The 21475-nt window shown below is 43.4% G+C and overlaps 1 protein-coding gene across 1 annotated transcript in view; it reads right to left on the bottom strand.

The window, feature by feature from the left end:
* Positions 1–6975: 6975 nt before the first annotated feature.
* WDR90 (WD repeat domain 90) overlaps positions 6976–21475 on the bottom strand; it is a 68558-nt gene continuing 54058 nt past the window's right edge. The window contains exons 36-43 of the mRNA XM_089657501.1: positions 18031–18202; positions 17824–17946; positions 16378–16543; positions 16166–16296; positions 14743–14886; positions 12669–12788; positions 12164–12248; positions 6976–10386 (exon numbers count right to left, since the gene is read on the bottom strand). Coding sequence (XP_089513627.1) covers positions 10229–10386; positions 12164–12248; positions 12669–12788; positions 14743–14886; positions 16166–16296; positions 16378–16543; positions 17824–17946; positions 18031–18202 — 1099 coding nt within the window. The 3' untranslated portion in view covers positions 6976–10228. The remainder of the gene's footprint in view (positions 10387–12163; positions 12249–12668; positions 12789–14742; positions 14887–16165; positions 16297–16377; positions 16544–17823; positions 17947–18030; positions 18203–21475) is intronic.

Raw genomic sequence — 21475 nt, 5'->3', positions numbered from 1 at the left:
TCTAATTTAACCACTTCCCGACCAGCCGTTGCATATAAACGGCCAGACGGTGGCAGTGCAGGGTCGGGTGGCCGTTTATAAACGGCCTCCCCGCACCCTGCTTGTGCGCGCTCCCTGGGAGCGCACAGCACCGCAATCCGGTGCCCGCTGTGTCCTCCGGATACAGTGAAACACCGATCGTTGGACGGGACCTCTGATTGGCCAATCAGTGATCACATGCAAAGTAGTAGCAAGATGTCACTTGTGACATCATGCTTACTACGTGTGAAATCTGTGAATGATCACAGAGGTCACATGGTACAAGGCTATTCACAACAGCCTTGTACCATGTGACAAGCTGTGACCAATCACAGCTCTTACAGTATTTCTCAATGGTTGCAGGAATGCAGACAGAGAGAAAGAGAAATGATTGCTTTTACATCCTACAGTTGCAAGAAAAAGTATGTGAACCCCTTGGGATTACGTGGAGTTTTGCATGAATTGGGCATAAAATGTGCTCTGAACGTCATCTAAGTCACAACAATAGAAGAACACAGTCTGCTGAACATAATACTACACAAACATTAGATGTTGCCATGGTTTAATTGCACATAACATGTAAACATTCACAGTGCAGGGAGGAAAAAGTATGTGAGGCCCTAGCTTAATGAGCTCCCAGAGCTGATTGGAGCCAGGATTGAGCCAACCTTGACTCCAACCAGTGTAATGATATTGGATGTGTTGATGACAGCTGTCCTGCCCTTAAAAAACACACACCTGTTTTGGGTTTACTGGTTTCAAGAAGCGCTGTCTGATGTGAACCATGCCTCACAGAAAAGAGCTCTCAGAAGACCTACGATCAAGAATTGTTGACTTGCATGAAGCTGGAAAGGGTTACAAAAGTATCTCCAAAAGCCTTGATGTTCATGTGTCCACGGTAAGACAGACTGTCTACAAATGGAGAAAGTTTAGCACTGTTGCTACTCTCCCTAGGCATGGTCGTCCTGAAAAATGACTGCAAGAGCACAGCACAGAATGCTGCATGAGGTAAGAAGAATCCCAGAGTGTCAGCTAAAGACCTACAGAAATCTCTGGCACATGCTAACATTTTTGTTGACACATCTACAATAAGGAAAACATTAAACAAGAATGGAGTACATGGGAGGACACCACGGAGGAAGCCATTGCTGTCCAAAAAGAATATTGCAGCACGTTTGAAGTTTGCAAAAGAGCACCTGGATGTTCCACAGCACTACTGGCAGAATATACTGTGGACAGATGAAACCAAGATTGAGTTGTTTGGGAAGAACACACAACACTGTGTGTGGAGAAAAAAAAGGCACAGCACACCAACATCAAAACCTCATCCCCACTGTGAAACATGGCGGAGGGAGCATCATGGTTTGGGGCTGCTTTGCTGCCTCAGGGCCTGGACGGATTGTTGTCATTGATGGGAAAATGAATTCCAGAGTTTATCAAGACATTTTGCAGGAAAACGTACGACCATCTGTCCGCCAACTGAAGCTCCGCAGAGGATGGGTGATGCAACAGGACAATGACCCAAAGCATACAAGTAATTCAACAAAACAATGGCTGCAACAGCACAGAATACGCCTTCTGGAGTGGCCCAGTCAGAGTCCTGACCTCAACCCGATTGAAATGCTATGGCATGACCTTAAGAGAGCGATTCACACCAGACATCCCAAGAATATTGCTGCACTGAAACAGTTTTGTGAAGAGGAGTGGTCCAAAATTACTCCAGATCGTTGTGCAGGTCTGATCTGCAACTACAGGAAACGTTTGGTTGAGGTTGTTGCTGCCAAAGGAGGGTCATCCAGTTATTAAGTCCAAAGGTTCACATACTTTTTCCTCCCTGCACTGTGAATGTTTACATGTTATGTGCAATTAAACCATGGCAACATCTAATGTTTGTGTAGTATTATGTTCAGCAGACTGTGTTCTTCTATTGTTGTGACTTAGATGACGTTCAGAGCACATTTTATGCCCAATTCATGCAAAACTCCACGTAATCCCAAGGGGTTCACATACTTTTTCTTGCAACTGTATATGGGTGTAAAAGCAATCAGTGTAAAAAAAAAAAAAAAAAAAAAATCTTCATCACCCCCCACAAGTAGTACAGTGTCACCATGGTGACACTGTACTGCTAGGGTGACAGTATGTAAAAAAAAAATAAAACAAATATAAAAAATAATATAAAAATGTAAAAAAAAAGTTTAAAAATTATAATTTTTGGTTATAAACTAATTTGGATTTTTTTGTTTTTACTAAAAAGATAACGGAATACATTTTGGCAAAGATTTATGATGAAATATTATTTATTTGCAAAATGTTATAAAAAAACTATTTTTTTAACATTTTTGGACTTTTTCATTTACATAGCAAAAAAAATAAAAATCCCAGCGGTGAATAAATACCACCAAATAAAGCTTTATCTGTCTAAAAAAAAATGGTAAAAAATTCATTGGGTACAGTGTTGCATGACCGCACAATTGTCATTCAAAGTGTAATAGCGCTGAAAGCTGAAAATTGCCCTGGTCAGGAAGGGGGTAAAAGTGTCCGGTCTGGAAGTGGTTAAAGTATTAGGATTTATATATATATATATATATATATATATATATATATATATATATATATATATATAATTTTTTTTTCCATTAGAATGAAAAAGGCAGGACAAACCCCACCAAGAAGGGGGCAGACCAGACAGACCACTTGCTGTTTTTCTTTTATGTATAATGGAAAATTAAATACAACTAACTGCATCTTAATGCCCCGTAAGTCTCATTAACAAACAAAATTCCCTGAGCTCCTGTCAGTGCACACCACCATGCATGTTGCTGCAGGCCCTATGGAGCGAGGTTAGCCTGCAGCATTGGGTGTGATGGATGGCTGCTCCCCATTCACAATTGGAAAGGACAGAACATGTAGATACACCCCGAACCAGCTGAACCAACACTCATTTCATGCTTGGGTGTGGAATCAGGCTGAAAGCAAGTGTCTGTTCCCTCTTGTGTGTTTCGGCTGCTGCACCTCCATTGCTTTGGATGGTTCCCTGTGATAAGGTTATTTTATGCCATGACTCATGATAAGCGCATTAGACCTTTGCCATCACCCTATAGATATAGTCTACATGCCGTCTCACAGACACATGTATCTCCAGGTTACAAAAGAAAATAAATATTCTAGAATCAGGCTGGTGCATCATAGGTAATGCTTATGGACCAGCACTGATCCCAAATTTTAAAATCAGAACAGATTACCAAAACAGTTACAGTCAAAATGTGTTGGGAAGTCAGTGCCTCCTGAGCCTCAATCACCGCTGCTATGCTGCCCTCTGAAAAGTGATCCAGCATAATTTACTTTTCAGAGGGTGGTAGGCTTACCTCCTGTTTGACCCTAGGTTAGGGGTAGGCAACCTGAGAGCTGCAGGACTACAAGTTCCATCATGCCTCTGCAAGTCATAGCTGTAACTGTCAGTTTTGTAATCTTTGCAATGCCTTATAGGAAATGTAGTTCCACCACAGCTAGAGAGCCGCAGGTTGCCTACCTCTGCCTAGGTTCATATCTATGCGGGTGGTGCCGCTGGGGTCCACATGAAAATCTGTGCAGCAGCAGCAGCACCACCCGCACAGAGGAATGCGGACTGGGAAACGCAACCGTACTGGGAACTGAGGTTCCCGCAAGGGCTGCGTTTTCCAAAGAAGTGCAGGGACTTCTAACCTGCGTGTCACAGGCACGTGAGTCCATTCAAATGAATGGAATCTCGTACGCGTACAAAACGTGGCCCGCACGGCCACATATATGTGAACCGTGGGTCAAGAAACCCAAAAGCATTTTTTTTTCATTTTTGGGTAGAGTGGAGAGGGATTAGAACCTCTGTCAGGTTTTTATCGGTGTCTGTGTCTCAGTTGGGGAGATACACCTTCTCTTTGGGGTCAATTCACGAAGAGATAAATACCGCATTAATTTTTGAGTTGAAATAACTCATGCTTTATTTCTAAAGTAGTCAATTCACTAAAAAAAAAAAAAAGTGTTATTTACTGAATGCATTAAATATTTATGTTTTGCGATTTTTAAATTTAAAATTTTGCATTTTATTTTTCATGCTTTTTCTCAAATTTTTTTTGCAGGCAGCAGAAGGCACACAGCACTGTTGTGAAACTGAAACATTCTAATGTGCTTTCATTCACAAAATGATCTCCATCTGATGAAATGTTACAATTTATTCCATTCCTGAACTCAGAGGACATTTTCACATTGATACATTGTATGCATTTCACTTCCTGGCCAGTGCAGAGTTCTTCTCAGGGACTTTTCACAAACATTGCGTTCTTGGTTCTATAGACTTCAATGGAGACACTGCAGAAATACATGTAGTGTGTTTTTGATGCAGTTAATCTGCCCAGCAACCAGCTGGAAAAAAAAATGCAAAACGCATCAAAAAACACACTGCAAAAATCATTGCAGAAACAGACCAAACACGAACTGCTTAGGTGTGAACCTAGCCGAATTGTTATTTTGTATATTTCTAAAATACCGCCAGCAGACACCAGGTGATAAATAACAAAGGTGGGCGTTTTTAGTGAATTGACTTTAAAGTGGCACTCCACCCCAAAGAGAAAGCTTTTCTACCTCCCCCCATGCTGTCACATTTGGCACCTTTGTGGGGAGCGGGTACCTGATCCGCTCCCACTTCTGGCTCAGTTCCCTGTGATGAATTGACCTGGAAGTTTGACCCCACCCTCTTCAGCCTTCTGGGACACTTCGTAGGTCCCAGAAGACTGTAGCCCATTCACAAAGCACAGCGTGACTAGGAGTAGTGCTAGACTATTTTGCACCCTAGGCAAGGCCAGCTACTTGCGCCCCACCCAAAAAAAATATAACAGTAGAAAATAATAAATCAACAAAACATGAAATTGCTAAATTTCTTTTAATCTGCAAAAGTAAGTGCCATAAGATGCCGCCAGTACAAATATTAAAGACAAGATCAGTGTCACAGATGGACTTTATCTGTGGCTGGCAGTGACAGGGTGACAGTTGCAGTGAGTGGAGGATGATGGATCTACACCAACATGGACAGACCCCAGGCTGGAATTCCCCAGGCAATGGGGGGAGGTAAAACGCTGTGACAGCATGCAACTAAGCGATCCCACACAGTGGCAGATCCAACACATCACACTACCACCAACACTGACACAGACCAGCAGGCCCAGAAGGCACTAGAAGAGCAGGCTGTGGGATCGTGATGATGTCATCACTCACTGACACATTGCACATGTGATGGATGGCCAAGCGACTGGGTCACACTCGCGCAGACACGAGACATCAGTCAGACATTACCTTCCTCTGCAGGCGCAGCTCCGCCTCAGCTAATGAATGGGAAGAGAAGGGCTGGAACTCCACAGTGATCAGCAGCCGCCACCCTGCTTTCAGTAAGAGACCGAGTCTGGGAGGAATACTGGAAGGAGCAGCAGCTCAGCTACTACACTGGCCCCAGACACCCAGTATCTTCCTCTGTCCTTTCTTCCTCCCCTCTGCTGAAGGATCATTCATGATGTAGCGGCGTCCCACAGAGAAAGTGCCGGCCAGTGATGTGCCCAGGCACCCCTAGATGGCAATGTGCCCTAGGCAGCCGCCTAGTTTGCCTAGTGGAAGCACCAGCCCTGAGCGTGACTCGCACATGCGCAGTAGGAAACCGGCTGTGGTTACCCAATTTTGACAGGTACCTGCTCCCACTTCCGCTGCGATCACCTAGGTAATCAGAAGAAGCGGAAGCTGTCCTCCCCGTAGTCTTCTGGGACATGTGACAGATCCCAGAAGACTACGGGACCATTCAGAAAGGAACAGGTAAATGTCTGTTTTTTTTGAAAGTCAGCAGCTAGTTTTTGTAGCTGCTGGTCCGATCAGGTCCGCCTGAGAAAAAAAACAAAACAAACTGTTAGGCAGACCTGATCAGAACACCCATCTGAAAAGAGCCTAAAGCTGAATTTCATGTATGGATAATTTTTGCAGTCACATTGACCCAGCTTGGACCAATGTAAACATGTCCTGTGGGATCCCGCTGAAAATTGGAGATTGCTGTAGTAGGCACTGCTACTAAAGCGATTGGCTCCAGCTTCCAGGTCCTGTTCCAAGCAGATGGAGAGGCGGGGTGGTGGCATCACGGTGTTCACTAAATTGAAGGAATCTGCTCAGCATGAGACTCAGAAGCTTGCGGCAATTATTATGGTAGTAATCATGCCTACTTCAGTGATTTCCAGCTTCCAGGGGGATCTTCCAGGCACAGATCATGGTCCTACTGTGGCAGCACCCAAATATTGCAGAGTTCCCCTTTAAGCTTTAACATTTCTAAAAGCATCCGTTTGTTCCACATGAAATGAGGGGGATGAAGTGAGCTGATGACCTGGTTCTGCAATGTGCTCCAGTCTAGCAGCTGACACCCTAAACTTTCAGTTGGTGATATTTTATCTAAATGTGAATCCTCAAAGGCTATATCCTGAACGGCTCAGAATGTATTTTAAAAAGGTACAAAAAGTAAAGAGGAAATATATGTATTGTGATGTAATTGCTGATATATACACCATGTAAGATGCTTTTCAAGACACTGAGCTTGCAGACACGAGTCTGCCTAGGTCAACCAGCTGGTAAATAAAAGCTTGTTAATCCTCAAGTTCATGCCCAGAGTTTTCCTGGAATTCCCAAAGTTGCCATTACACTACATTGGTCCTGGACCAAGGCAACTATGCAGAAATAGCCTTGCCTAAAATTGAATGTTAAGAGTCTGTCACTATGGAAGAGTCCTGCTGTGTAATCAGGCAGGTCTGAATGCACTCTAATACCTCCCACAGGTGTTGCTTGGTGCACATCTGCACTGTGACCGCACTCTGGATCCTGTACGCTGTGCAGGGTCAGGTAGGACAAGTCCGGGAGCATCAAACATGTATAAGAAAACAAAAAACTCAAGAGACCTGTAACTTTTATAAACTTTTTTTTTTATCAAAAGCTAAAACGTAATAAAACAGAACATGTTAAAAAAAAAAAAATTTAAAATATTTCATCAATTCAAATGTACAAATAAAATTTTAAATAAAAGTTTTTGGCAAAACAATGTTTACAACTTATGTACAGAAGGCACTTATATTCGCAAAGGATTGGTCTCACTACGGCTTTCCTTGCTTTTAAAAATATCCGGTTACAAATATATATTTAAATATGTTCTTATTGGTATTAAAAAAAACAAAAAAAAAAAAAAAACAACACAACAAAAAGAACTGTTAGACAGACCTGATCAGAACACCCATCTGAAAAGAGCCTAAAGCCGAATTCCAGGTATGGATAATTTTTGCATTCACAATGTCCCAGCTTGGACCAATATAAACATGTCCTGTGGGATCTCGCTGAAATTTGGAGATCGCTGTAGTAGGCACTGCTACTAAAGAGACTGGCTCCAGCTTCCAGGTCCTGTTCCAAGCAGACGGCAAAACAATGTTTACAACATATGTACAGAAGGCACTTGTATTCACAAAGGATTGGTCTCACTACAGCGTTCCTCGCTTTTAAAAATATCCTGTTACAAATATATATTTAAATATGTTCTTATTGGTATTTAAAAGAAAAAATGAAAACACAACAAAAAGATTTCATGGAGTATGTTTTTGGGTCATAGGGTAGCATGCCCCCTGCTGCATCTGTTGGCTGTTACGTCATTAAAAGGACATAACAGTGACGTAGCATCCAAAGCAGTGAACCCAAGAGAACGAAGTTTGTCGCCGCCCATAGGACAGGTAAATCTGAACATTTCTCGCTCAACAGGGAGCCTCTATTTCAGTATTTTTATACTAGTGATGGGGTCACTCTAAAGGGAACCCGTCAGATCGGCTAATATGTGGCACAGCTGGGGTTCCAGTCCAGTGACAGAGGATGCCATTGGCTGTTTTTAAATGGAAGCAGTGCGAGTTCAGTGACAGTTAGGTCAGTGTACGTGATGACGTGGTGTTCTTCTCTGTCTAGAAACTAGCATGACTTGCAGGAGCTGGACAGAGATAACATACAATAGAAAGCTGAGAGTGCAGCCGGTCATTTAGTAAGTCTAGTAGGCCTTTAATTTGCCACAATAAAAATTCATTGAAATATTCAAACACATTTCATGGACTCGTGGGGGTCCCTCTTCATTAGGGTTTGTGGTAAAGAATTATGCCCAGTTTAGGGATTTTAAAGCGTTAGCTCATGCTTTAAGTGTTTTCTTCTGAAAGGGTGAGCGAACACCGTGCACCCTCCCCATCCCCCCCTTTGTTCTTGCTGTACTTACCTCCGTGGGTGGAGCTGTCAGTGCTCATGCAGCCTGTACAGATGTCCGAATTTGAAAGCCCTGCTCTTCTCCTCCTCCTCTCTGCAGGGCTTCTGGAACAGACCAGAGTGATGGCTCTGTGCTGGTGCTGACCAATCAGAATCACTCTGATCTGTCCCAGAAGCCCTGCAGAGAGAAGGGGGAGAAGAGCAGGGCTTTCAAATCCCTGGAATGCTACACCGGCTACATGGGCACTGCCAGCTCAGCATCCACAGAGGTAAGTATAGCGAGGACCTTATGGGAAGGGCGGTGTTAGTTCACCTGAAAATGAAAAGGTGAACACTTGAAGATGGCTGATCCAATGCAGCTCTCTGCCACAAAGCTCTGTGCTCCACATTAACAAATTCAAGGGGGAAATTTATCAAGAATCTGGCCGGCCTGCAAAAGGCATACACATTTTTTGGGAACAAGCGCAATTTTTCATCTGTTCCTGCATCGCACAAATGTGAACCTAGATTTAGTGCTCCTTCATACTGGTGCAGTTTCTGGTGCGATTTGCGAACTGAATGTGCACCTAATGAATGTGAGTGTCTTAACATGCGCAATTTGCTGCAGCGCGATTTCTAAAGCAGTTCTTGCCTTACTTTTTCTGCAGTTTATTGCGATTTCACAACACAGAATAGAATGAAAATCGCAAGAAATCGTTGAAAATCTTTACAAGTCGCAATAAAATCTTCAGAAATCGCACATAAATCACAGCGATGTATCCGTTGACTTAGGAATGGTCAGGATTTTTACTCAAGAAGTAATGGGAACACTTTCCAATAGGACACGTTACCCAGTGACTTCCTGTTCCAGGAATATCCATACCTTCCATTTCTTCTAGGGTGTCACAGAGGCAGGAAGTAAAGGAAAAAACTTCCCGAAAACGGTCACAAAAGGAAATAAATACTCGACAAAAACTTTAACAACCTTTTTCCACAACTTAAAAAAAAAAAAAATACTAAAATTAAATAATTCTAGCCTTTTGAAGTTAGAATTTCAACATTTTTATCACTAGACTACGAAGCTTGATCATTAGAAACCTTCAGCTCTCTATGGGAACATTTTTTTTTTTTTTCAGCATTTACACGAGCTATTCTAGTGTGTATTTGTGCCTAGTTTTTCAAAGGGATACCCTTTGGTAATTGATATGTATGGTAGCTAATGTATAAGAAAGTAATGTATAAGAAGTATCCTAGATTGTAAGCTCCCAGGATCAGGGCCCTCAAATCCCTCTTGTATTGAACTGTATTGTTTCTGTATTGTCTCCCATTATATTGTAAAGCGCTGAGCAAACTGTTGGCGTGATATAAATCCTGTATAATAATAAAAAGAACAGCAGCCTATGTTAATAAAAAAGCAGCCAATGAAGTCAACCGTAGAAAGATCATGGCCTTATAGAATACCAATTCCCAAGCTATTTAGAGACATTTGCTGTGATTTTCGCTTTTTTCAATACACCCAGAGTGACTGCAGGTCCTATGGATGGCTAAAGGGTCCATTCATACCGGTTAGTGAAGGAGTAGTATAAAACCATATGTAGTACCCAAGTGCACAGCAGGGGCGGACTGACAACTCAGGGGCCCCCGGGCAACAGGGGATCATGGGGCCCCTGTGTCCTCGCCCACACTAAAACCACACCGAAAAAGCCTACGAAAAAAAGGTATCGGGCATCTCATGGGGCCCCCTGCTGACCCCGAGTACCCGAATGGTCAGTCTGCCCCTGGTGCACAGGTGGTATGGAAAGTCAAAAGGACCACAGCAACCAATCACAAAATCATCTTCTGCTCACACGGCCTCTAAAATGTAATTCTGATTGGATGCTACGGATTACTACTGCTTATACCTTACAACAGCTCGCTGTGCTGCTATACTTTATAAATCCAACAATCTGACCAATCATGAATGTTGTATATCCCAGACAAGCACTTGGTTGTAGGACGCGGTGAAGAGCAGGTTGCCTGTTGGAGATACTCGGCATAGATGTACACAGTCGTCGTGTGCAGAGAAGTCTTGCTGTGTGCCAGCCGAGGTGTCGATGATACGCAGAAGCCTCTCTGTCAAAAGGAAACGGAGGTCCGTTGAAGAAAGGAGTGCCATGGCGAGGAATACAAGTAAAATTGAACAAAAATCGGTGCTCAAGTGTGATCAGAGAGATGTCACCATTACATTCTAGTAAAGAGCACCTGTCATTTACCCTGCGCAAATCACTATACACAAGGATTAAATACATACAAGGGAGCCGTTTTACCTGTCAAAGGATTTGTTTTTTTGTCAATCCAGTCAAGAGAGATAAACAGCTCTGCCATACAGCCCAGCCTGCAACACCTAACGGTTGTCCCTCCCCCAGCCTGTGACTGGACAGTAAAAAAACAAAAAAAAATAGGAAGGAGAAGAAGCACAAGATTGTGCTCATTTCCCTGTCACTCTGCTCTCTCCTCCTATCAGCATGCACCTTTCACTGCAGCACAACTGTTTGGCTCCTTCCGCTGTAAAAAGCTGACACCAAGTCAAGATCAGGTAAAAAAAACAAACATTTAGAAGAGGAAATTATGAAAAAAAAGCTGTATTCATTAACATTTTTTTTTTTACATCTACCTTGAGTTCAGCTTTAACCATTAGCCGCCCGGCCAATGGCCGTTTGGTGGCTTCAAAAGTGTTGCTGCATTCCGGGTGCGCGCCATTTGGCGTGCTCCCGCACATGCGCAGTTTGCGCTAATAAAGAGCGGCGCAGCAGTGCGATGGTAACATTGTACTACTTTGGTCATAGTAAAATATGAAAAAAAAATCTTAAAAAAAATAAAAAAAAATGTAATAAAAAATTAAATATAATAAAAAAATAAAAATATATATATATATTTTTTTCATACTGTCACCAGTCAGTGTCCCTGTTCACCGCCATGCCAGTTATATGATGACGCTGTACTGCACTGGTGACAGTATGTAAAAAAAAAAAAGTGAAAATAATTTTTTTAATTTTTTCATTTTCCGAAAAATTATGACAAAAAAATACAACTTCAAAAAACTCGCCATGCCTCTTATGAAGTACGTAGGACTGTCTACTCTGCAAAAAGGGGTCATTTGGGGGATATCTGTACTGTCCTGACATTTGGGGGATATCTGTACTCTCCTGACATTTGGGGGATATCTGTACTGTCCTGACATTTGGGGGATATCTGTACTGTTCTGACATTTGGGGGATATCTGTACTGTTCTGACATTTGGGGGATATCTGTACTGTTCTGACATTTGGGGGATATCTGTACTGTTCTGACATTCTTGGACCTCAAGAAATTAGATTGGCTGTCAGTACTTCAGAATTGATCAATATTCAGATCTATACCATAGTTTGTGAACTCTATAACTTTCCTACAAACTAAAAATTACATCCTAATTTGCGTTATTTTCAGCAAAGACATGTAGCAGAATACATCTCGGCCTAAATTTATGAAGAACAATTATTTATTTGTAAACTTTTATAACAGAAACAAAGAAAAATGTGTTTTTTTTTCAAAATTTTTGGTCTTTTTTTGTTAATTTAGCAAAAAATAAAAACCCCAGCGGTGATTAAATACCACCAAAAGAAAGCTCTAGTTGTGTGAAGAAAATGATAAAATTTTAGTTTGGGTACAGTGTTGTATGACCGCGCAATTGTCATTCAAAGTGTGAGAGCGCTGAAACCTGAAAAATGGCCTGGGAGGAAGGTGTAAAATTGCACGGTATTGAAACCGTCACCAGTATATAGAGGATGTAGCCTATCAATATTACGGCAGAATGAGGCACAATTTATAGTCTTGACTTGTCCACAATGACATTAAAACGTATTGAACCTACCGCCACTGCCCATGACAAGAAGTGATGCTGCAGGGGACATAGACAGGGAGGTGGCAAAGTGGTCCAGAGGGATCCTCAGCAGAACCTGAACAAGACAAATAAGTGAAGTCCTGTGAGCACACAGATCAATACAGCAAAGCCAGACAAAAAGAAGAAGAAAAGGCCCAGAGGATAGCGACAATTGGTGGAACTGCTGTGCCAGGAAACTGCAGGTGCTTATGAAAATGCTACCTGCCTGGCTACCTCTGGCTCCAATACATTCTGAGTCTCTGATCAGTAAAAAAAACCCCAAAAAACAAACATGCAGCCAATGAAGTGTCTGAACTCAGGGTCAGTATACATGTCCCTGCCAGTAATTCAAAAGTACTGAACCTGATATTCTTAAATCAGCACGACAGCCAGACAGACAGCATTTTTCGAAGCACAAGACAGCAAAGGAAGCTTTCCTATTTCTCTGCACAGACTGAATTTAGAGTAAATAGCTGATAGAACCAAGGTACAGTACCTGTTTCTGAGCCAGGGCATAAAACAAAACTTCCTTCTCCAACCCAAATCCAGTATACACCACGGTGCCCGACTGCCACGGGCAAAATGTTGCCAAGGTGGGCAAGGGCGAATCGGGGTCCTTATGATGGAAAAAAAAGGATGTAATTATTACTTCTAGACCAATCTAGATTGTACTATAAATGTGTCAGTTTAAGCCCCAAGTCCCAGGGTAATCCAATTCTTGGTGCCCAGCCCAAAATTTGTAGGTTGTGGTATGCACTGGTTTACTCACAAATAGCTATTTAAAAGGTTAATTCACCTTTGGAACATGTTACACATTCCACCTGTTTTTCGGGTGGAACATGTAACATGCTCCCATAGCTGCGCCCACTGTGTCCCCCCCCCCCCCTCTGACAGATAGTACAGGGAGACTTTTCCCGTATTATCTGTCAAATTTGAAACCAGCATGGCCGTGCGGGGCTCCACCCACACGCCGTGTCATTCATTCACAGAGTTCTGTGAATGAGTGCCTACAAGTCTCGGCAGCTATAGCGGCTATCGGCTTGTAGTTTTCAGTGAACTACCATGGTGCTGAGGAGCACCGTGGTAGTTCATTGAAGCTTCCTGTCAGTATATCTGCTTGACCGTATATCCCCTACACTCCCTACTTCCTGCACATCCCCTACATCCCTTGCACATCCCACACACCCGCTACATCCCGCACACCCCCTATATCCCCTACATCCCGCACGTCCCCTACATCCCTTGCACATCCCACACACCCGCTACATCCCGCACACCCCCTACATCCCGCACGTCCCCTACATCCCTTGCACATCCCACACACCCGCTACATCCCGCACACCCCCTATATCCCCTACATCCCGCACATCCCCTACACCCTGCACATCCCCTGCATCCCATACGGCAAGCAGATATTCTGACAGGTCTGCAGGAGACCTGCATGGCATCAGAGATCTACGGATCATTGGTGAAATGCTTTCCAGGCTCCTGTAGACAAAAATAATAAATGCACCTGCAAAAAAAGTGTCTATTATTTTTGTCCAAACGGTAAACTTATCCTTTAACCACTTTGCATACTAATGATTTCTACACATTTTTAAGCACACACTGGGGCTTCATTTTCATCATTTTTATAGAAAAGAAGATGCTAAAATGTAACAGGAAGCAGGAAATATGTTGCTGCGCACAAACTTTCCATTGTTTGCCAAGTCTTGTTAAAGCTGAAATCAAATCTGCCAATATTTTGCATTGCCTTTTCCATCACTCTATTAGCATGATAATGAAAATGTTCATAAAACCTGCTTTCTATATATACCGTATTTTAGAACCAGTGATGAAATCACTGGGTCTCTGTGCTTCCATATGCAATGCAGGCAAATCATGGTCGATGAGAGGGGCCAGCAGGGTGCTATACCAAGCTTACTGAAAAAATCACAGCACCCTGCCTTAGTACTCCTCTCAAGAGCCCCCAGCAGTGGGCTGGTTCCTGGGAGAAGTTATTATCAAAATGCCTTGACAGGTAGGTGTCAGTCTGGAAGAGTGTGTGTTCCTAAGCAGACTGCATTTTTATGTGGCCTGCCCTAGATCATGCCCGTGTTTCATTCTGAGCCTCTCTGATTGAAAGAATTAAAATCTAATGAATGAAAAGAGCAGGCCAGGGACAGGAAGGTAGACAGAGCCAGATGATGCTGGAAGTCCTCCAGCCAAGAAATGAGACAGCCTACATCTGGTTTGCTGCAGCTTCTAATGCACATTGTGAGACGCTCACAGTGTGCGGTGAAATCAGTGTAAGCCATCTCAGTCCTGGAGAGGAGCCGGTACAACCGTGACTGAAGAGAGGGATGGAGGTCAGATTAATTTGAAGGTGATTGCATGATCTGTAGTTACACATTGGTCAGGCAGGGCCTCCAGCTGCACTATATGGTGGTCTCCAGGACTCTGCTGCAGCGAAAATGGACAAGAATTGAACAACTTTTCAGGCACAGGGAATGTAGAATGGAGTGGGTGGGTGTGTTGGGAACGGGGGTTGGAAAGAGGTTAAACACACATTTAAAATTCTCCCGTCTCACCTGCTCACTGTCCGGAGCTGGGAAGCTCATCCAATCCAACAGATCGCATTTATCTTTTGGCCAATCAGAAGCCCAGACGCTTACACGCCTGTCCTGACTCGCAGCCAACCAGACCTCTCCTCCCGGTAGGCCCAGTTCCTCAGGCTACACAAACAGAAAACATTATGATGTAAGGGGACAACTTTACAAGAAAACTTCAGTCTAAGCAAAAAGTTTTCTAAAGTTTCAGCCCTCACCTCCAAAAAATAATTTGAGGGGAATTTACTAAGACTGGAGCAAAGAGATTGGAGCAGTTGCGCATGGCAACCAATTAGCTTCTATCTTTCGTTTGCAAAGCTTAACCTCTTCCCGCCCGGCCCATGTACATAAACAGCCGGACGGGAGCAGTGCAGGAGAGGGTTGCCGTTTATAAACGATGCCCACATTCACGGCCTGTGTGCGCTCCCTGGGAGCGTATGGCACCGCAATCTGGTGCCCAGTGTGTCCGGAGGAACACTCATTGCTGTGCGGGACCTCTGTGTGAGGTCCCGATTCATGTGATCCCTGATTGGCCAATCAGTGGCCACATGAATAGTAGTAAGCAAGATGTCACTTCTGACATTGCTTACTACTAGTAAAATCTGTGAACGATCACAGAGGTCACATGGTACAGGGCTATTCACAACAGCCTTGTACTATGTGACAAGCTGTGTCCAATCACAGCTCACACAGTATTTCTCAGTGGCTGCAGGAATGCAGCCAGAGAGAAGGAGAAATTATTGCTTTTACAGCCTTTATGGGTGTAAAAGCAATCAGTGTAAAAAAAAAAAAAAAAATCTTCATCACCCCCCACAAGTAGTACAGTGACACTGTACTGCTAGGGTGACAGTATGTTAAAAAACAAAACAAAACATAAATAATATAAAAAAATAAATTAAAAATGTAAAAAAAATAATAATTTTTGGTTATAAACTAATTTGGGTTATTTTTTTTTTTAATAAAAAGATAGCTGAATACATTTTGGCCGAGATATATGAGGAAAGATTATTTATTTGCAAACTTTTATAAGAAAAACACTTTTTTCAAAATTTTTGGACTTTTTCATTTATATAGCAAAAAAAATTAAAATCCCAGTGGTGAATAAATACCACCAATATAAAGTTTTATCTGTCTCAAAAAAATGCTAAAAAAATTTATATGGGTACAGTGTTGCATGACCGCGCAATTGTCATTCAGTGTGATAGCACTGAAAGCTGAAAATTGGCCTGGACAGGAAGGGGGTGAAAGTGTCCGGACTGGAAGAGGTTAACTGAACAAGCAGAAGAAAGCAGCTGATTGGCTGCCATGCACAGCTGTTCCAGGTTCTGTCTGGAGCAGTTTTAGTAAAGTCCCCCATTTGCGCCCCGGCAGCGACCTCAGACAATATCTCCATGCCAATAGTTACCCTTCTGCGTGAGCACTGTATCGTGGTGATCGGGGATCCTTTGTGATCATTTAGTACTCGGACGGTCATTCCTGTACGGGTGCTGCTGATCGCCATCAAGCCGTCCTTTCCACCCGACATCAACACTTCACCTGCATCATCAGACACATTGCAGTCATTCGTGCTGCTGCTATAGCCTAGCCTAGGCCACAACGGGTTATTAGGTCGCTTACCGCCCAGGGAGAAAGCAACGGCGGTGACAGCACAAGGGTGCGGGTGAATCTTCATCTCCATCTCGGTTTTGGACACACTGAAGATTCTGATGGTCCCATCGCTGTACCCAGCGGCAATCCTCTGGCCAGATGCATTGTGGGGGCTCCAGTCAAGACACAAGCAGCTCTGCGCACAACAGTGAAGAAGTTAAAGGGCTGGTAGACTGACAGTTTATTTGCCTGTATCCTTCCTTCCCTCCCCCATACCAATGAAGTTTGTAACCACTTGCCCACCCGCCGCAGTACATTTACTGTGACAGGTCGGCTCGTATAGGCACAATCACATACCGCTACGTAATGGCTTTCTTCTAGACCCGGAAGACTGTGCTGTCATTGACTGCAGCACAAGCTGATCAGTGGGTCACAACCAATGAATTATGGATGGGATCCGATGATCAGCTGAGCGAATGACAGAAGAGAGCTCTGTGTTGATAAACAACACAGGGCTTTCTTCATATAGCAGTAATGTGCGTTTTTTTTTCTCCCTACAAAGCAGGGACTAAAAACCAGCACATTGCATACTAAAACACCACATAGTAAACACACCAAACCAGGAGTAGGCTACCTGAGAGCCACAGGACTACAAGTTCCATCATGCCCCTGCAAGTCATAGCTGTAACTGTCAGTTTTGTAATCTTTGTAATGCCTCATGGGAAATATAGTTCCACAACAGCTAGAGAGCCACAGGTTGCCTACCCCTGCACTAAACATTGTTAGGCACATATTTAATACCTTGATCACCATAGATGTTAACCTCTTCCCAGCCAGTGTCATTAGTACAGTGACAGTGTATATTTTTAGCATTGATCACTGTATTAGTGTCACTGGAGATGTCAGTGGCAGTTAGTGTCAGATTGCCTGCCACACTATTGCAGTCCTGTTATAAAAATCGCTGATCTCCACCATTACAAAAAATAAAAAAATAATAAAAAATTCCAGTATATATACACATATCATATATTGTATACATTAAAACTTTCATGCAAACTAATCAATATGTTTTCTAGTGGAAAGTAGAAAATGTGTTTTTTTTTTCAAAACTCTGAGTCTTTTTTTTGTTTATATTGCAAAAGCTAAAAAAAACAAAAAAAACAAAAAAAAAAACCAAAAAAACAACAACAACAACAGTGATCATCAAATACCACCAAAAGAAAGCTCTATTTGTGTGAAAAAAATGATATGGTGCGTCTTATGGTCAGGTGAGTCTTATGGAGTGAAAAATCAATACGTAGCACCAGATCTTAAAACAGGGCTTTTTCTTTTGAATTTCTGTTTTAAAGTGGCTAAGCAGGTTTTCTGTAATATCCCTCCTATGATAATCAGCTTTACAAAAACCATGATGGCTACAAACCTACAGCAGGTATCCATCATGAAAAGAATAGGGGAAGTTGGTACCTCTGTCATTACCTGATTAAGTACTTGGAACTGAAGAAGAAGCTCGAAGCTGTGTAGGGACCAGACACGCACGCTGCCATCCTCCCCGCATGTGGCACAGTGAGCCTCTCCCGGTGCTACCGCCAGATCCGTCACCTGAACAACAATGACAACTTAACACAGGAAATAAGGAGAGTACTTTATTAATCCATCCCTTCGGAGGATTCTCTGCCACGGTACCTTGTTTCTGTGACCGCTGATCAGACGGATGCTGGTATTCTCTACCCAGCTGATGTACCATAATGTACCAGCCGTTGTGCCCACAATGCCCATTTCCAAGGCATCATCAAAAGCTGCACTGACAATAGCGCCATCTAATGTCATCTCTTGTTCCATCAGGACAGAAGAAGAACTAAAAAGAGATATAGACGAGTTTACTGCCCGGCCTTGATTCAAAGTTTCTCATACAAGGGACATAAAACATTTCTGTCTGTATATGTGGGAGAATGCTAGAGTAGCAGGAAAAAAGCCAAACGTGAGAGAATATACACAGCTCAGTACAGTGCCCTAGGGGAAACTCTACCCAGGACATCAGTGCTGCAAACAGCTCTGACCACACTGCCCCTGTACTAATGAAGTGATTGTAGAACTTTAAGTGTTTTTTTTTTTTTTTTTTAAATTAAAATGCACATTTCATTCTTACCTGCTCTGTGTAATGGTTTTGGTCCTCTTCTCCTGAGGTCCCCCACCAGCACTCTTGGCTCCTCCCTCCCTGCCAAGTGCCCACCACAGGATGCCGCTTACTATGGGGGCACTTGTGTGAGCTTGATCCCAAACCGGGTTGTTTGCTTCTATTGAGGACACAACTTAGCTTGGCCCCGCTCACAGGTTTTGACTGACAGCACTGTGAGCCAATGGCTCCCACGGCTCTCAGCCAAGCCTGTGTGAATGGAGAGAAAGAAGAAGAGCTGATGCAGACATGCACAGCGCTGGATCAAGATCGGGCTCAGGAAGTATTTAAGAGGGGCTGCAAGGGAGCTGCATGTAAAAAGGATTTTTACCTTAATGCAGAGAATGCATTAAAGAATGGGCAGAACAGTGGCTAATGGTTAGCACATCTGCCTGGCAGTACTCGGGTCCTTGGTTCAAATCCCAACCACAGCACCACCTGCCTGGAGTTTGCATGTTCTCCCTGTGCCTGCGTGGGTTTCCTCCGGGTACTCCGGTTTCCTTCCACACTCCAAAGACATGCTGGTAGGTTAAACTGCATCATATCTAAATTGTCCCTAGTATATGTATATATGAATGTGAGTTAGGGACCTTAGACTGTACGCCCCTTGGGGGCGGGGACTGATGTAAACGTACAATATTTATATGTAAAGCGCTGCGTAAATTGACAGCGCTATATAAGTACCTGAAATAAATAAAGACAGAAAAAAAAATTTTACCCTCACAACCACTTTTAAAAAAGAGACTCTTTCACCGTGCCATTCATTTTCACAATGATCCTTCTTTCCTTTCAACATATTTTAGGCATATTATTTCCCTGTAAAAGCCCCCCATGTATGGAAATCCAAAAGCCCCGAGACTGCTGCTGAGTGGATATGATGTCAGCAGCCCCATCAGACTTCCTGCTGTCATTCAGGTGACACTCTAGAACATTAGCCTTTACACCTTCCCCAGCAGCTACATAAAAGGTTATTGTAGAGGGTGAAGGAGCTGGACTAGAACAGGCAGTGATAAAGACACTCCCAAGAGAGGAGAGGGCTATGATGTGTAAGGTGGCATGTGCTAGAAACAAATGGAGAAACAGAAAAAGGGCGCACCGACCTAGTGAATTATCATTTAAAATAATTTATTAAAGAAACAAAAATAGGTATCATGCTCACAATGGACATAATAACACAGGCATGTCAAACTGAACAAGATGTATGATCCAAACAACATCCGAGTCCATACGATGGAACCCTGGATGACCAACTGGCTAACGTGTTTCGAGGACACAACCTCTTCCTCAGAGCCCAATGTGCTAGAAAACTGACTCTTTACGGAATAGTCAAATTTTCTAGCACGTTTAAAGACACATTGCAAGTGAATAGAAATCACTTGTGGAATAGAAAATGCTGCAAGTAAGCATTTAAATCTGACTTCCAGGAATTCAGCCACTTTGTAAAAAGTGAAAGCACACTATAAGTTAAATTGATACTAAAGTCTTGTTTTTTTTCTTTTAAAATAACAAACATGTCTATAACTTACCTGCTCTGTGTAATGGTTTTGCACAGAGCAGCCTGGATCCTCTTTTCGGGTCCCCCCACTGGCATTCCTGGCTCCTCCCTCCCATCAGCTGCCCCCATAGTAAGCAGCTTGCTGTGGGGACACCTGAGCAGGCGTGCTGCTGAGCCGCGTCTCTGCGTGTCCATTCACATGCAGAGCCGAGGCTCGGCCCTGCTCCCTCTCCTGATTGGCTCACTGGCTGTGATTGACAGCAGCAGGAGCCAATGGCATTAGACACAATCAGCAGTAAGAGTCCCTGGAAAATCGAGGCTCTCGTGGACATCACTGGATCGGGATGGGGCTAAGGTAAGTGCTAAAGGGGGGCTGATACACACAGACAGTTTTTTTTAAGCTTCATGCATACAATGCATGAAGGTAAAAAGCCTTGAGCCTTTATTACTGCTCCTTGGAGCTTACAATCTAGGTGTTTACAACCACTTTAAGCCCAGCTAGGTGCATGACACCTCCTGGACTTGCCTCTATTATTTACATTTGACAGGTTTATTGCTCTGCTGGAGAGACACTCCAGAATCTGAAACGAGAGAAACACACTGAGCAGTTATGTCCGCCCCTCCCCCCTCTGCTGCCCATTCACAGAAGTCTTCTGTGATTGGGCAGGAGGAGGGGAGGGGTGGACATAGCACCTGTAGCGACTCTCCTGTTCAAGATGCAGAGTTAAGATGGATCAACGTCACTCTCCTGGACTAACAGCAATAGCTATCTTCCAGGAGTACTATAAAGCTGGCAAATATAAATAATAGAGCTAAGTCCAGGAGATTTCATGCCAAGTCCCGGAGATATCATGCCAAGTCCAGGAGATGTCATGCCAAGTCCAGGAGATGTCATGCCAAGTCCAGGAGATGTCATGCCAAGTCCAGGAGATGTCATGCCAAGTCCAGGAGATGTCATGCCAAGTCCAGGAGATGTCATGCCAAGTCCAGGAGATATCATGCCAAGTCCAGGAGATGTCATGCCAAGTCCAGGAGATGTCATGCCAAGTCCAGGAGATGTCATGCCAAGTCCAGGAGATGTCATGCCAAGTCCAGGAGATGTCATGCCAAGTCCAGGAGATATCATGCCAAGTCCAGGAGATGTCATGCCAAGTCCAGGAGATGTCATGCCAAGTCCAGGAGATGTCATGCCAAGTCCAGGAGATGTCATGCCAAGTCCAGGAGATGTCATGCCAAGTCCAGGAGATGTCATGCCAAGTCCAGGAGATGTCATGCCAAGTCCAGGAGATGTCATGCCCCTCAGTGGACTTAACTCATAATATGCCTTCATTTTTAAAGGAAGGAGTTTAATTCCTGGGATTCAGCTTTAATACACTTTATTTTCATGTGCTTTTACTTTTTTACAACTTTTTAGGTTGGTGTCAGGATCTCTTTAACGGTTATGTACATCTACAGTTGCC

This window comes from Staurois parvus, unplaced genomic scaffold (genome assembly GCF_062004578.1).
Source record: "Staurois parvus isolate SC_StPar_1 unplaced genomic scaffold, SC_StPar_1.0 ptg001005l, whole genome shotgun sequence".
Taxonomy (NCBI): domain Eukaryota; kingdom Metazoa; phylum Chordata; class Amphibia; order Anura; family Ranidae; genus Staurois; species Staurois parvus.
This window is presented reverse-complemented; position numbering and strand designations above follow the sequence as displayed.